This window comes from Urtica dioica, chromosome 12, assembly GCF_054948205.1.
Source record: "Urtica dioica subsp. dioica isolate 48M chromosome 12, U.dioica_male_clone48M_v1_H2, whole genome shotgun sequence".
Taxonomy (NCBI): Eukaryota; Viridiplantae; Streptophyta; class Magnoliopsida; order Rosales; family Urticaceae; genus Urtica; species Urtica dioica.
The window spans coordinates 15,466,618-15,482,500 of NC_142767.1; the positions used below are offsets into that span (position 1 = coordinate 15,466,618).

The following is a 15,883-nucleotide window of genomic DNA, read 5'->3' on the forward strand; positions in this document are numbered from 1 at the left end:
ATTATAAAGTCATCAATCAATGTGATTCTAAATACATTATATGCATATGGATGTTTAATAAAAATAATAAAAAAATATTACTACATAAAGAATTACTAAAAAATAAAACTAAAAATAAGCTAAATCAAGTTAAAAATATTTTGTAAGCATATACAGGCAAGGACGAAATCAGAGCCCCTCAAATTATTTTTTATTTTTTATTTTTTCACTTTTTTGCCTTTTATTTTTTATAAATTTTTATATTTTTTCTTTAAAAATTTATAAATTAGTAGAGAACTTTTTTTTTTTTTTTTTTTTTGCATACTAGCATCTCTAATCTAGATTTCTGACTTTGTCATGTATGTATAATTTAATTTGCATCTTAATAAAGATCAATGTGTGCTAAAAATCACCGCATTGGCGATGTAAAGTGGAATGTAAATTAGGAAGTGAAGATAAAAAAAAAAAAAAAAAAAAAAAAAAAAAACAAATCTCACATAGGTGAGAAACTCTCTTTGTTAAGTTTATATATGATCTCTTATTTTGGATAAGTCTTTGACTCCTAGGGGTAATTCAGATTTGCAGAGCGATTATAATGCCATATGCTATCTCCACCACACATATGCTGATCGTCACAGTTGCCGCCATTTGTCCGATCAGGAGAGACAGTTGGACCCACTCCAGTTCGTTTTTTTCTCTCTTTTAAGATTGAAAAATAAAATCTTTGCATTGAATGGTGATTTTTAAGCTTTTGTAAGTGGGCTTACGAGGCTAGTTCAAAGCAAGGTGTTTGAATGTCCAAACATGAAGAAAGATGTGTGGCTTAAATAAATTTGTAACCTCGAGCATTTACTCAAATTAATGAAGTTGTTGAGCATCACTGATAGAGTTTAAAACCTTTGCTTTATTTATTTATGTAAAAGCAAGACTTAAAGCTTTCATAAATAATTTTCTCCATTTTCACTGTAGTCCGATGATAGTTTTTTTATTCAGGTTTTGTTCATCGGAGTTGAATTGTTGTGCAAATTTCTTCTCAATCATCATTGTATCATAGAAAGTAATTGCTCGTTCCTTCTAGCACCTTATACAAAAGCAATACATCTTTATACGAAGATCATCTAATCATAGCTCCGTCTTTATTTTTGTTGCGGTTAAGGTTTTTGTGTTTGATTATTTTGACTTTAGTCTCTTTCAAGATATGTATCTCTACAATATTGTCTACTGTTTTTGTTAATATTATTGAATTAGTACTTGCTATCAGAAATTTCACCGAAACATGGTAGTCGTAACTCGTAAGCCACTTTTTTTTTCTTATTTTTATATAAATTTTACAATGCCATTGTAAAAAAAAAAAAAAAAAGTCCATGCCCTAAAAAAGTTAAAAAGGTCAAAATGCATCAACAACTTTACGTCTAATGTTTTCGAATTGTCAACGCAGGAAACTCACAAAGCCATAATGGCCAATGGGGCATGGCCATGGTAGGGAACTACTTTCTAGTTTCAAAAAATAATTAAAAAAAAAATTGCCTTACAACTTCTAACTACCATCTTAATGAAACCCCACTTAATAATTTTTTCCTTTCAAAAAAAATATTTATAAAACAATGAAGAATACAAGTAGGCAAGTAGAGAACGACTTGGTCTTTGTGTTGCATCAACACTATCCAAGACTTGTTCCTTTTCCCGTTGGACAAAGCCATCTGTTTCCAACGCCAAACTTGGTTTTCGGTTTCACACACAAATACAGTGCAACGCTCCTTTTCACACACACACACACACACAGCTCATCATCATACATCTTATTTTCCACGCCATTTATCAATACGAAAAATAATAATAATAATAATAATAAAGAGAAAAAAAGAAAATTGGGTTTCTTGGTTGGTGAGCTAATTGAAGGTGTCAAGTCCCTCGGATCATGGATAGCTCGTCGTGTCTAGTAAACTGCTCTCAGATCAGCTCTTCCTTGCAATAGCGTCATATGACAGGTAATTCATCTCCTTCTTCGATCAAGTTTTTTTTTTTTTTTTTTCCCTGAGTGCTGAGATTGTTGGTCTCGTTCTTCAAGCTTAATTGGCGTGGTGTGATCAAAGAAGCGATTGTGGCGAGATAAAAAAAAAAAGAAAAAAAAAAAAAGAAATGAAGTGTTTTCACATGTTGAAGAAAAATCAGGAGACAAGGACCACGACACCACCACCAACAACACAGTCCTGTCAGTCCATCTCCATGGGCTCGACCTCCATGGGCTCGACCTCCATGACTTCAATGTCCGGCGGCGATCACGACATGAGAAGATCCGGCTCCGAGTCCCACGCGTCCGAGTTCAGCTCGTCTTCGGCGAAGTCGTTCGCCGCGCTGTCACAGAGGCAGAGCAGCAATCTCAGGGAGTTCAGCTTCTCGGAGCTGAAATCGGCCACCAAGAATTTCAGCCGCTCGCTCATGATCGGCGAGGGAGGCTTCGGCGGAGTCTACAGAGCCGCGATCCGCTCCGCCGAAGATCACAAGAAGATCGACGTCGCGGTCAAACAGCTCAGCAAAAGAGGATTGCAGGTATAATTCTAATTGTGATTGTTTGTGCTTTTATGTTTTTCTTCTAGTAATGCTCTCATTTACATATAATTTTACACTACAAATGATTTGATAACAAACTTGGAATGAGGCAACTGTGTTCAAATCTTTTCATTCATTCGTGTTTGTGGAAGCGTGATTATTCATTCACAGACATGATTCTGTAAAAATGGCATTAATTGTCCCTAATTTTTAAAATGACAGGCTTCTGTGCCCTTTTTAAAAAAAAAAAAACGAAAACTGTATTATTGATGATTTTAATGAAGATCGAATACAGAATTCAAGCGGAGATAAACTCCTACAAATAGTTGAAACTCTTTAGAGTACATGTTTTCCTCGCTTCACTTTTACATATAATTTTACGCTACAAATAAATATTGATCTGGAATGGGGTATAGATGTCTAGGGCTCAAAAATATAGGACAAACTGTGTCCAAGTCTCTTCATTAATTCGTGTTTATGGAAGCATGATTATATATTCATTGGTGGCTTATGATGTTGTGTGTTTTGTTTATTCTCAGGGGCACAAGGAATGGGTGACGGAAGTGAACGTGTTGGGCGTCGTTGTGCACCCGAACCTCGTGAAGTTGCTCGGTTACTGCGCCGAAGATGACGAGAGAGGGATTCAGAGGCTTCTGATATACGAATACATGCCTAACCGAAGCGTTCAGGACCATCTGTCGAACCGGGCTCAGATTCCGCTCTCTTGGCCCACAAGAATGAAAATAGCCCAAGACGCTGCTCGCGGCTTGGCTTACCTCCACGAAGGAATGGATTTTCAGGTACTTTTTCGGTTTTCGTAATTGTGATGGATTTTCAGGTACTTTTTCGGTTTTCGCAATTGCGCGTCTCTGTCCGTATCCCCCGAAACTAATCTTTTTTTTTTTTTTTGAAAAGCCGAAACTAATCTTAAATTGCGTTTTTTTGCTACATTGTACACAGATCATCTTCAGGGACTTTAAGTCATCGAACATACTTCTGGATGAGCAATGGAACGGGAAATTGTCAGACTTCGGGTTGGCAAGACTTGGGCCCTCGGACGGCTTAAGTCACGTATCTACCGCGGTACGTAAAAAAAAAAAAAAAAAAAAAAAAAAAAAAAAAAAAAAAACATTCGGTCAAAGGTCTTGTTTGAAAAACCGTTATCTTTTTTAACCGAAAACTTATTTCTTCTCAAAGGTTGTGGGGACAATCGGGTACGCAGCTCCGGAGTATATCCAAACGGGGCGTCTCACGTCGAAGAGCGACGTGTGGAGCTTCGGGGTGTTTCTGTACGAGCTGATCACGGGAAGACGGCCTTTGGACCGAAACCGCCCCAGGAACGAGCAAAAGATGTTGGACTGGGTCAAGCCACACTTATCGGACGCCAAAAAATTCCACATGATTTTGGACCCAAGGCTCGAAGGAAAGTACTCCCTAAAGTCTGCCAAAAAGCTGGCATCGGTGGCCAATCGCTGCCTCATCAGGCAGGCCAAGTCGAGGCCCAAGATGAGCGAGATCTTGGACATGATTGACCAAATTATCGACACCGCAGAGGCTGTTCTCGGAAGCCCACAAATGCCTTTGCCTCAACATGATGAGCCCCAGAGGTCCCAATTTTTTAACAAGCTTATTGATCCCTTCTTCGGCGAAAATAGTTGCTTAAGAACATGGAAACCTACACGATCACAAGAAACCGTGTGAAAGAAGAATTGACACTAACTACATTTTTTTTTTGGTTCAAGTACAGTACAGATCAATGTATCATAAAAAAAGAAGTTCTTCCTCTTTTCTGTAACTTCTGTGATTAGAGAAGATTTTACCACACTCGATGGGTCATTATCTACATTTTTTTTTCAAGTACAGTACAGATCAATGTATCATAAAAAAATAAGTTCTTCCTCTTTTCTGTAACTTTTGTGATTAGAGAAGATTTTACCACACTCGATGAGTCATTATGTAATTTTCTCCAAGTCTAAGTGGAATATAGGAGGTAATGGTATTGATTTTTTTGTTTCGTTGGTGTGATACAGCCCGAGAGTATGATCTTGTGATGTGTACTGTGAACTTTGAATGCTATCAGCTTCGTCGTTCTCAGTTATTTTCATTTATGAAATGAGATTCATATATACGTAAGTCTATATTTACAACCAGATCTTTCTAATTGAAAATCCTACTAGAAATGAAAATCCTACTCATGAGTTCATTACATAAATGAAAATCCTACTCATATCTTAAATGAAAGCCTTGTTTTGTTTAGATCATATCAATATATTTTAATTCATGAATCAATACCTGTTTGTTTTAGTAGAGCATCTTAATATTTAAGATTGAGTCTTAATAAAGAAGGTTAATAAAAGTAATTAATAATATATTTATTTGAATTAACTTATTCTTCATGTAACGAATGAAATCACTTCATATAAGCACCTCTAGTTTTCGAGCTTGTCAAGTTGTAGCCCTTAAATTCATAATTCTGCTTTCATTCTCTTAAAATTGGACGTGCCAAACACAAACAAAACAAAACAAAAAAATTGGCATGTATTTTTTTTTTTTTTACAATATCACGTATTATCTAATATGGTGGGTGACGTTCAAAAACCAAAGCCTAGAAAATTCAAAACGCTAATTGCCAATAAGGATGAAAAAAAAAAGAGAGAATTAATATGTATATTTACATCCATAATGCGTATGTATACATATACATATACATATACATAGACATATACTAACTACTAGTAGTCGTAATAGTAGTAGAAGTATCTTGAATAGCAATAGTGGTAGTATCTCTTTTGAGATCAGAGGGAGGCAAAAAGCAGTCCATGGACAAGCCACAGATATTGAAGTCGACCTCTTCGATCTTCCAAGTCTCCTCGATCTTGCGCTTGTGGTTGTGGGCCTCGCCGTAGCGGTAGAGCATGGCACAGGTGTTTCCGGCGTGGGCGATGTTGATGCCGTCCACGTATTTGTAGTCTTGGATGACCGACACTATCGTCGTCTCCCAGAAGACGCTGTCGCTGTTGCTGTGACTCTTGGCGTTGGTCATGCGCACCAGCTTGGTGTCCTCGAACTGGATGATCAGCCCCGTTCGCTGGCTGAAGTACCCCCATATCGTGTGCCGTGTGATCTCGAGCTGAGGCGTGCTCTGCGCCCTCAGCACGCTCGGGGCCGTCTCTAGCCTCAGAACGAAGCACTCCTCGTTGTTCGTCGTCTTCTCTCCCACGCACACCGCCTCCAAAAACAGGTTCGCTACGCTTCTCGGGTCCAGACCCTGATAATACTTCTCTTAATTATCGTAAAAATGACATTATTTGCTCCTACTTTGGAAATGGTAGGCTTCTGTGTTTTTTTTTTCATGTTTTTCTCCCAAGAATTCTGTGTGTTCAAAGGACGGAATTACATGGGGCCCATGGGGGTCAAATAACTTTTATTCTAAATTTTTTATAAATGTTCATATGATTTTTCAAAATTTGCACGCCTGAATTTTAGTTTTTAAAATTTGTTCCCCTGATTGGAATTTCTAGCTCTGCCACTGTCCGTGTGTACATAAAATTTCACACTAAAAAGTTATATTGATTTGGAAATAAACTTGTAATAGGACACATATGTCTATGCTCTTTTCATGTTTTTCTGTGTCATTTTCATGTTTTTCTCCTAAGAATGCTATGTGTTCCATGGGGGGTCAAATGTCACCCCTGAACTTTTATTCTAAATTATTTTATAAATGTTCATATGATTTTTCAAAATTTGCACGCTTGAATTTTATTTTTTCAAATTTGCCCTCCTGATTGGAATTCCTAACTCTACCACTGTCCGTGTGTACATAAAATTTAACTTGGAATAGGACATATTGTCTACCGCTCAAAAAAAAAAAAAAAATAACGGGGCTAACTTCCGTTTCAATAAATTCTCTCTCCCATAGTTATGGTTACTATAATAAAAAGGAAACGGTAGACTCACTTGGAAGAAGCGACGGAGCGGCCTGGGTGGGCCTCGATTGGCGTGGGAAGGCTGAGAGAAGGATTGGGTCCAAGCGACCTTGCCGTCGCTCCCGGCGCTCACCTTGAAACCGGACACGACGAGCTCGAGGCACCACAGCTCCGGGTTCTTCTGCCAAAGAACGAACCCGCCCACCTCGCTCTTCCCTTTCGTCTTCACGCTGTCGTCCCCCTCCCGCATCTCCGACGCCTTCATCGCCACCTGTCCCACCGCGTACATGCTCTTTATCGCCTTCAGCGCCGCCACGCCCCCCGTCGCCGCCACGTACTGCTGCACGATGTACTTCGCCCTCGAAGCCTCCTACAACGTAACAAATTCCCCGATAATCTAATCACGCTTGTTCGATCATAAACATGAAAAAAGAAAAAAAAAAGTGGATGATTGTGATTACGAGGGAGGCGTGTTTGATGGGGCGAGCGAAGGCGTCGGGAGGGTGGAGGTGGAGAGGGATGAGGGGAGAGCCGACGAGCTTGAGGAGAGCCATGAACTCGCCGCTGGAGACGGAGGAGAGGTGGGAGAACTTGTCGTCGTCGGGAGAGTGGTCGGAGTTTTTCATCAGAGCACGGAGGTTCTGCCACCTCACCACCGCGTTGCATCCCATCTTCGCAAACATCTCCTCCGGTATCGGCACCTCCAACACCGTCTCCAGCCCGTTCTCTTTATCGAAATTCGGACAAAGCCTCCTCATAGAACACAACACCACATACACACACATACACAAACGCCAATATTTTCTCTTTTTTTTTTCTTTTTTTTTGGTGAGAGAATAAAGAAAGCGCAAAACAGTCCTACAAAAAATGGAAACCAGACAACTCTTTTGCCTTCCAACAGCATTTATGCACCCGCTTCCTATAAAACTGGGATCCGCTTAAATGACTACCTCAAACAGAATATATAAATTAGTTCTATTCCCTAATTATAATGATAAAATCCAAAAAGTGTGATCTTCTTGAACATCTTTCCAGTGACGTAAGCGATAGGTTCCTTTTGTACGTATAATTATATTATGGCTGTGCAAATTTTTTTTTTTTTTTTTTAGTCAAACCAGATCCTATTATGATTGCTTATGCAGGCCTTTCAGTGTTGGTAGAACACTACATTACTAGGACTTTGTTTTTAAATATTTGAATCTTGACATTATCAGACCACAAGTTCAAGTGGTAATCTTGTTTTTAATCATCTCACGACCTTTTAACAAGAGATCATGTAATGGCCGAATGATTCAACACTAAAGTCGTTGCTCCGAATGATTTAATAAATTTAAAGAAATAAAAAACACTAATAATAATGGTACTTAAAAAACTGTTAAAAGCAGCAAAATTGATATATAATTACACATCTGCATCCAAAAACTGCAGTATATTTACAACTCTACCCCGCCTTAGCAATGCAAATAACCATTTACACACCACATTTTGATGCCGACTATGAATCTTCAAGCAGTGCTCTGAGAAGAGACTGAATACGACAGCCTCAAAATGGCCATTTCTTCAGCGGAATCTTTCAAAACGACAGTACTGGGCCGTATATACAATATAAGTTGCAGATACTCGAGGAAATCTAAACGTGCTCATTTATTTACAACCAACTAAGCTGTGACTACGGTACGCTCCAGAAACTTGACACTATTTTGCCACTATCCATGTCAGCTGTACATTTTAATAAAGAAAGGCGTATGCTTATCTGGTGGTAGCAAATTGAGATGGCTCAGAAGAAACTGCTGATGACAACCCAATACGTCGCTCTGCATGATGTAATCCATTATTATATACATTCAAAAAAAAAAAAAAAAAAAAAAAAAAAAAAAAAAGTTAGATTCAGAAATTAAATTATAAACTTCTTAGAAAGAAATCTGCGGAGGACCATCAATCCTAACCTCCAGTAGCAATGAGTTTCTCGATACGAGACACAATGTGCTTTCCGTAAGTGTAGCGCTTCAGAGTATTCAAATGGACTTTGATGCGAGAAAGAAGCAGCTCAAGGCTCTCATCATTGCACGTCTCCAGAACTTTTTGAACCACATAGTTTCCAAACGGATCTTTCATCATGGCCTGCATATTTATTTAAGCACTCCTTAATTCTGATTTAGACTTGGATATCCTGCTTCTATAAGGGCTTCTAGGGATTCTGAGAACATATTCTAGCTAATGTTTCATTGACACAAGCCTAGGATTGACATCTCTAGCTGAATTGATATCGCTTTTGGCTTGGTTGTATATAATTAATTTAAAAACCTATATTGCTTATTTAGTAGACTTGGGTCCCAGGGACTTGGTTAAGCTTGATTAATTAAAATAATCTTAGGAGGACTCAAAGCCCCATTGTCAATTCGTGGGAACAGATCATACTAAAACTAAATGAATAAAATATTGGCAAGCGGATAACATTATCAAATTCGATACCTGCAAGGGTTCATTTTCCTCCGTCAAACCAAGCATTTCGTTCACGAGAATTTGGCGCTCGTCAGGGCTGCCAAAAGTTAAGCACTTCTCCACAACATTTGAAGCAAACTTCTGTTGACTCATCCGTACAATCTGTCCTGCCAGTTTGTGTATGATTGCAGACCTCTCGTGTGGTTTACCATGTTGGAGGATATGCTACCAAACAAGTAACAGATATCTTAATGCAATATTAAACAGAGATCATACACTATAAACAAATAAATCATAACAAAAATTGAGAAAAATATATGATGAAGGTCAAGATGCCAATTCTAGGCTACTCTTCAAACAATCGAAAGAACGATTTACCCATAATTTCACTAGAAAGCCACAATTAAACAAGGTTTCAAACACTAAAATCCGCTTGTTACTCTTCCGCTAAGGAATGGACCGGTCCGAGGTATCACACTAAAACCATTTAGGCTGGCTATAATATGTGCTTTCTTTTTCTTTTTCTTTTTCTCTGTCTAACTTGTGCTCTTTCAAGCTTTATTACTAAGTTTATATATAGCTTAAGATACATAGACATTTATAAATCTTTTTTTAGGAGAGGCAACAAAGGGAAAGATAAATCAATACATAGTTAAAAGGCTGTTTTCTTATAATTTTAATTAATTAGCACAGAACTCAACTCTAAAGCATTTAGAGTACCCTACGCATTCGGAAACATTGAATTTTCATTTCACTGTGAGCATAAAAAGCAGGCATATGCTGTACAATTATCCTTTCCGGTTAATGGATAATGTTTTTCTAATATTAAAAAAAAAAGAGAGAGAGAGAGAAAGAGAGAGAGGGAGATCATTTCAACAAATACCTGAATGACGTAGTTTCCATATTGATCCTGGGCAAGCGTGCATACAGTCTGCATTATTTCATTCATGACTATTTGCTGCGTATTTGAATCATCACAATGTTCAAGGACCCTCTGTGGAAGAAAGAACCGTATAAGAGCAAACTACAACACCATATTTTACACCGCAAGAAAATACGAACTCATACCTGAATTACACGACATCCATAAGGATGTGTTGAAAGTACCACAACTTGACCATAAAAGGCAGAGATAATAAATTGTATACGATCTTGAGGAACGCACTCGATACACTTTTGAATTACATGGTTCCCATTTTGATCGCGTACACACTTCATAATTGAACCATCCAGCTCTGCTACCATTTGGGTCTGCTGATCTACGTCAACCACCTCTAACGCCTGTTAAAAATCATAAGAGCATGAAATCACTTCAGTAATCAATGAGCAGTTGAAAAATTGCATGAAACAATTATACAAGTTGATAGTCAATGAGCCAATAAAAAATTTCATGAAACTAAAATATCTCAAACAACTCGATACCATCTGAATACTCATAGCAAAGCTCGAAACACAAAACCCTATGGAGGATATGTTACAATATCTAAACCATCAGTTAAGGGAACATTAGTCATCTTTAGTTTGTAAATTTATATCCCAATTAAGCATTTGATCTATTATCTCACGTGCTTACTATAAAATGCCATTGCATATGATATATAGTTTCATCAAAGACCCATTCTTTTTTCAGGATCCTTTCTAATAAAACAGAAAACAAAAACAAAACAAAAGAAACCTTTTCCATATTCTGGCCAACTAGCAGTAATGAGAAAAATCACCCACGTTTAATCTTTTTCCAAAACCACTAATAGCAATTCTTAACAGGTTTTATGTTTTGTGTAACCTTCGTCGCAGTGATACAATCTCCCTCAGATCATCGACCGACACCCAAACTTAACAGCCTTGGTAAGAGAAAAGATATAAAAACAAGTAAACAAACTTTAAAGATAGAGCTAGAACCTTTTGAATTACTCTGCAGCCATACATTTGAAGACTCAGAGCCAAAACATGGCCAGTTAGTTGGTTGGCCAAATCTCTTCGTTGACTTTGTGTGCCATGCTCAAAGAACTGCAAATTGGCAACATAATAATCAATCTCAGATTACAACAAGGACGGTTACAGAGGAATTTCAAAAAAAATAAAATAAATAAATAAAAAACGAAAAAAGCTTATTACTTTCTGTATGACGTAATTCCCAAATACATCAGTCATCAAGGAATGCGCATGAGTGACAATCTCAGGAAATATCGCAGTCTTTTCTTCGGCTGCGGCAGTTTCTAATTTCTGCTGGATAAAGCGACTGCCGTACTGATCCATACTGCAGTCCAAAAGTGAAGAGAATAGATTCAGAAGGGGAGTGATGAGATAGTAAAGTAAGATGAATAGAAACCAACTATAGGAACCTTATTACCTGAACTCAACTACATGATCAACAATGTCTGGAAGCTCATAGGACATTGTCTTATTGTTCTTGAACTCATCTAATAAAGAAGACATGACCCTGCCCTGTGGACTTTGGCTGGTGTCGGGGTATATTGAGCCCGTAGGCCGTCTCATGGAACTCCTAGTCATGGAATTGAAGCGTGAAATTCTATCGTTCAGGAACATCGATCCAACATGAGGAAGTACAGAATTTCCTGAAGTATTTCCCTGATATGGCATGCCAAGGCCGTAGGATCCAACATGATAGTTATCATGATTGAAACCACTAGATTTACCAAAAAGCGACAACTCTAATTGTTCTCTTTGTTGAGCCAGCAGCAAATTCTCAAGGTGTGCTTTCTGAACCCCCTCCAATTCACCATAGGGAGTGGACATTCGATTTTTGTTACCCATAGAAATATCACCCAGAACATTGGCAACACTTGCGGCATAATCAGGGTTTCTTTGCAAAAACTGAATATAGCGGGGATCGCTAAGTGGGGAATGCATATCTGGGCCTGCTGAGAGAGAGAGCAAGAACATTAATGTCATACCTACACATGATTTCCATCAGCATTAAGTAACAACAATATACCTGTGTCTAAACGCGGATCAATTGCTGGATTCCGCTTCTGATTTACAGAAAAACCACCAGAAGATATGAAGTTGGCTGTCGCATTTTGATGATGCGCACTCGAGCCTTCCAAGCTTCCGAATCCCGAAGAACCAACTTGCGAATAAAGATCGGCAGAAGAAGAAGTCTGTTTGGGGAAGTTCAAGTGCATGTTGTTGGAGCTCATCTTGGAAGCGCTAATGTTATTTACAAATCCATTTATCCTAGCTAAATCAGTGTAATTTCCAGCATTGGCGTTGCCCATAAAATCATGCTGTAGGCTCTCATCATAGCCGCTTTTTAACAAAAACTCAGGGTCGCTATCAAGTTCTAAATTATGATGACGTAGGCCATGATTATTCACATCTCTATTTCTTTGTTTCGAAAGACTTAAGCCTTGTAAGTTAGCTTCAATATCGGCAAGCTCGTTCATTCGACCACTTTGGGCATTCAAAGCACGACCATTCTTCTGCTCAAACTGGGATACTCTGCTCCCCACAGGAGGAAGGCCAGAACCAGGCGATCGACCAACTAACTTCGATTCAGGAGTTGTGCTCCTAGGCACCGAGCTCAGAGAATGAGGAATCGCAGAACCATGGCCCTGAACTCCAGGAAGGTCATGGGGATCAAACCCGTTATGTAGGCCCGCAAAGATCTCCGTCTCGTCGCCAAAATTATTACGGCTTGACGGGCGTGATAAGAAGTTGGACGAGGAAGCGGGCCGATCACTTCCTTCCTGCCAAACGTCAAGCAATCAACATTAAACAACATGCTTAAAATAAGTTACTTTAGGAACTAATAAGACACCCTCAAAAGAAGAAAGAACCCGCCTTTAGGAACCTAATTATTTTCAACAACTAATGTTCAGAGTTTCTGGGGGAAAAAAAAAATTACCTGCAGTATGTCAGCGAAACTCTTGCGCCTAGCACCAAGCCCAACCAAAGCGTTGGACCCTCTATCGAACCCCACGGCCGAGACCTGCCTGATCTGATTTCTTCCACCGGCGTTCCTCAAATCCATCAAATCGCTCTCCGCGGGCTGCATCGAAAAGAGCGAAGAGCTGTCGCTGTTCTCCTTCCTCCAGTCGGCTCCTCCGCCGGCCTGAAACCTCTGTGCGAGCCGCCAATCCTCCTTGGACTTCAACGGCGGTGGAAGCCTCGGATTCACGCTGTCGTGGGAATAGTAATACGACAGATACGCAGGGTGAGACCGAAACTCTTCTTCCGACGAAACCCCAACCCCACCGCCACCCAAAATAGCACCCACAGCGCTCAGTGAGCCCTCAACTGTGGGCGGAGCACTACCGCTCCTGAATATATTCACCTCTCTCTCCCTATCAACCATGCTCCGATTCCGTTGCGCTTCCAGAATCGATTCGAGCTCGCTGTGTAAGTTGTCCTCTAAACTACCCCCGGGACGTTCTTTATCACTATCTTCCACGTTAATTGGATTCTCCGTTTTGTCAGCCATGTTAAAGCCCTAATAATTATCCCCTTAACAAAAAAGAAAACAACAAAATTAAGTCTTGAGAAATAGTGAAGGCACACAGAAAAAAGAAATTCTGACATCAATCCCTAACCAACTACAGTGTGGAAATTTATGATGAAACGATCAACCAAATGTTCTGAATTATTGACAGAAAATTAACAAGAAGATTTTTTTCCTCTCTCTCTCGCAACTCTAAATACACGAAGAGATTAATCCTCGAAACTTTTCGATCAAAACATAGATAAAAAAGCTCAACAATAACACGACCTCGGAAATTTTGAACACAGACGTTATATATAAAAGTGTTGAAGGAAGCGTAATCGAAATCATAACCGAGGTCGTACCGAAGGCAGTGAAGGCGTGAGATCGAAGCTTAAATGTTCGTTCGAAAAGAGCAATTACGACGCGATTAGACTCGATCCTATCCTATTCTGTACAATCGGACGAAAAGAAGATGAAAAATTATTAAATAGACGCAAACGCAGAGAGGGAGAGAGAATGGAAGAAGCGAATATGAACGATGGGATCGAGTGGGCCTGGGATTTCTGAAAAGCAGTTTCCTTTTCTTGATACCCCCTCTTTAATTTTTCTTCCCTTAAATTGATCAGTAAAGACGAGAGTGAATGCAGGCCGTCGGATCTAGAAGATGGACGGTGGATAGCTAAGTGCATGAGATTTACTATGCTACGAATGTAATAAGTTCTTTCCCCTTTTCTGATAAAAAAAAAGGTTATTTCTCCTTTTCCTTTTACGAGAGCGGTATCTACTTTATATGCTAATATTTGGGAATCAGGAGTTGCCAGATATCCGGTTTCCATCTTCATACCGCAAGAAATTTCTTGAATAGAATATATATATATATATATATATATATATATATATATATATATATATATTTATTTTATGGAAATAGAATTTGATTGTGTGATTAAAACTTAAATGAAGATTTCAACATTTCGAAAAGTAGTAGATTTTTTATCATAAAATATACGTAAAAGTAATGAAAATTTGAGAGAGTAAAAAAAAAAAAATAAATAAAAAAAAGTAGATCATCTTATTGCTCGCTTGCAAATGGCAGAGCCGCTGAGGTTGAAATTTCTAAAACTCAACCTTTTTAATGTAAAATTATATTACTGTTTTTATATTTTAGTTCAATTTATGTAATTATTTTAAATTATATACTAGCTCTGCCACTATGGATTGCATGTATATTCTCAATACACGTGATCAAGACTTAAGAACACAAATTGTCCGATCCATTTCGTACTAGAGCTACAAGATGATTCACTACTCAACTCTTAGGCCTATATAAATTGAAATCACCTCGTGAATCTCCAAGTCGAAAGAATAAGTGAATTGAAATCACCTCGTGAATCTCCAAGTCGAAAGAATAAGTGAATGATTGGGGTGTAGAGGATTTTCCTCTGACTCACTCTTCGTCATTAAGCGTTGGTCTTTTTTGCTTTGGGATGGAGAGCTATGTATTCTTGTGGTTAGACGAATCATTGCCCAATTTTTGTAAAGTTGAGTTCGTATTTATACAAGTTTTGTTCGAAGAGGCTTCCGAGAAGGTAGGCGAAAAAGTGGGCTTATGAGACCTCATTGGCGGAAACCCTCCGCACTCCGATACTTCACTTCTTCATTCTTCTCAGATGTTCGCGACGTTATTTCAAGATGCAAAAGTCTAAAAGTTGAGGAATCAATCATCTGTTAGCTTAAATATGATCATAGGGTCTGATCCTGGATCAAATCATTTGAGTTCTTAAGTGCTGATCCAAAATGTATTAATATATATATATATATGAGACCTCATTGGCGGAAACCCTCCGCACTCCGATACTTCACTTCTTCATTCTTCTCAGATGTTCGCGACGTTATTTCAAGATGCAAAAGTCTAAAAGTTGAGGAATCAATCATCTGTTAGCTTAAATATGATCATAGGGTCTGATCCTGGATCAAATCATTTGAGTTCTTAAGTGCTGATCCAAAATGTATTAATATATATATATATATATATATATATATATATATATATATATATGTGTGTGTGTGTGTGTGTGTGATCATTGGGTCTGGATCAAATCATTTGAGTTCTTAAGTGCTTATCCAAAATGTATTCATATATAAATATTATATATATATATATATATATATATATATATATAACATACGCGATCGTAACATAAATAAATACAATGAAAAACCAAAAGACATGAAAAACAAGTATTCATCTAATTTAACTATTACATATACAACACTCACTATTTAGATGACTCATACTAATATCATGTCTCTTAAAACCTTATTAAAACAATCATGTGAGAACAAACCCCATCAAAGGAGAAAGGAGTACGCGATTTGTACAATGCGTATAGAAACTACCTCATTATATACCTTGTTAAGAAAATTCATAAGGGATGACACCTAAAGCAAAGGAATAAGAGTGTAATCCAGGTTTCTCTCCCTCTTTGCAACATGCCCGTATATTTCATCATACAACTCTGAGTTTACGCAATGATGATCT

At 38.3% G+C, this 15,883-nt stretch overlaps 3 protein-coding genes across 4 annotated transcripts; 1 reads left to right on the forward strand and 2 right to left on the reverse strand.

Annotated features, from left to right (window-relative positions):
• The first annotated feature begins 1,614 nt into the window (after positions 1-1,614).
• LOC149379513 (serine/threonine-protein kinase PCRK1-like) lies at positions 1,615-4,543 on the forward strand. Its single transcript, XM_089602297.1, has 5 exons — positions 1,615-1,967; positions 2,048-2,529; positions 3,069-3,329; positions 3,490-3,612; positions 3,727-4,543. Exons 2-5 carry the CDS (start codon positions 2,119-2,121, stop codon positions 4,228-4,230), a joined length of 1,299 nt encoding a protein of 432 aa, XP_089458423.1. The 5' UTR covers positions 1,615-1,967; positions 2,048-2,118; the 3' UTR covers positions 4,231-4,543.
• A 711-nt stretch (positions 4,544-5,254) lies between these two features.
• On the reverse strand, positions 5,255-7,608 carry LOC149379514 (uncharacterized). Its single transcript, XM_089604021.1, has 3 exons — positions 6,917-7,608; positions 6,487-6,825; positions 5,255-5,797 (listed from the first exon to the last, which is right to left on the reverse strand). The coding sequence occupies exons 1-3, from the start codon at positions 7,238-7,240 to the stop codon at positions 5,255-5,257; spliced, it is 1,206 nt and encodes a 401-aa protein (XP_089460147.1). The 5' UTR covers positions 7,241-7,608.
• Positions 7,609-7,762: 154 nt separating this feature from the next.
• PUM4 (pumilio 4) lies at positions 7,763-13,953 on the reverse strand. Of its 2 annotated transcripts, none has more exons than XM_089602546.1 (11): positions 13,704-13,953; positions 12,766-13,364; positions 11,854-12,607; positions 11,248-11,776; positions 11,013-11,154; positions 10,797-10,904; positions 9,966-10,178; positions 9,781-9,891; positions 8,928-9,122; positions 8,402-8,576; positions 7,763-8,269 (listed from the first exon to the last, which is right to left on the reverse strand). In XM_089602546.1, the coding sequence occupies exons 2-11, from the start codon at positions 13,339-13,341 to the stop codon at positions 8,205-8,207; spliced, it is 2,868 nt and encodes a 955-aa protein (XP_089458672.1). In that variant the 5' UTR covers positions 13,342-13,364; positions 13,704-13,953; the 3' UTR covers positions 7,763-8,204. The 2 variants fall into 2 exon arrangements, with proteins under 2 accessions (XP_089458672.1, XP_089458671.1); XM_089602545.1 differs by having other exon boundaries at positions 11,248-11,779.
• Positions 13,954-15,883: the final 1,930 nt, after the last annotated feature.

What these genes read in the sequence shown, in the direction of transcription:
- LOC149379514 (XM_089604021.1), bottom strand. Translation starts at nt 7,240, where the DNA reads ATGTGTGTGTATGTGGTGTTGTGTTCTATGAGGAGGCTTTGTCCGAAT. An exon ending in CCATCAAACACGCCTCCCTC is followed by an intron (nt 6,826 to 6,916) that starts GTAATCACAATC and finishes GTTACGTTGTAG; the next exon opens with GAGGCTTCGAGGGCGAAGTA. An exon ending in CGCTCCGTCGCTTCTTCCAA is followed by an intron (nt 5,798 to 6,486) that starts GTGAGTCTACCG and finishes AAGTATTATCAG; the next exon opens with GGTCTGGACCCGAGAAGCGT.
- PUM4 (XM_089602545.1), bottom strand. Translation starts at nt 13,341, where the DNA reads ATGGCTGACAAAACGGAGAATCCAATTAACGTGGAAGATAGTGATAAA. An exon ending in TGATCCGCGTTTAGACACAG is followed by an intron (nt 11,780 to 11,853) that starts GTATATTGTTGT and finishes TCTCTCTCTCAG; the next exon opens with CAGGCCCAGATATGCATTCC. An exon ending in GGAATTACGTCATACAGAAA is followed by an intron (nt 10,905 to 11,012) that starts GTAATAAGCTTT and finishes GCCAATTTGCAG; the next exon opens with TTCTTTGAGCATGGCACACA.
- LOC149379513 (XM_089602297.1), top strand. Translation starts at nt 2,119, where the DNA reads ATGAAGTGTTTTCACATGTTGAAGAAAAATCAGGAGACAAGGACCACG. An exon ending in TCAGCAAAAGAGGATTGCAG is followed by an intron (nt 2,530 to 3,068) that starts GTATAATTCTAA and finishes GTTTATTCTCAG; the next exon opens with GGGCACAAGGAATGGGTGAC. An exon ending in TAAGTCACGTATCTACCGCG is followed by an intron (nt 3,613 to 3,726) that starts GTACGTAAAAAA and finishes TTCTTCTCAAAG; the next exon opens with GTTGTGGGGACAATCGGGTA.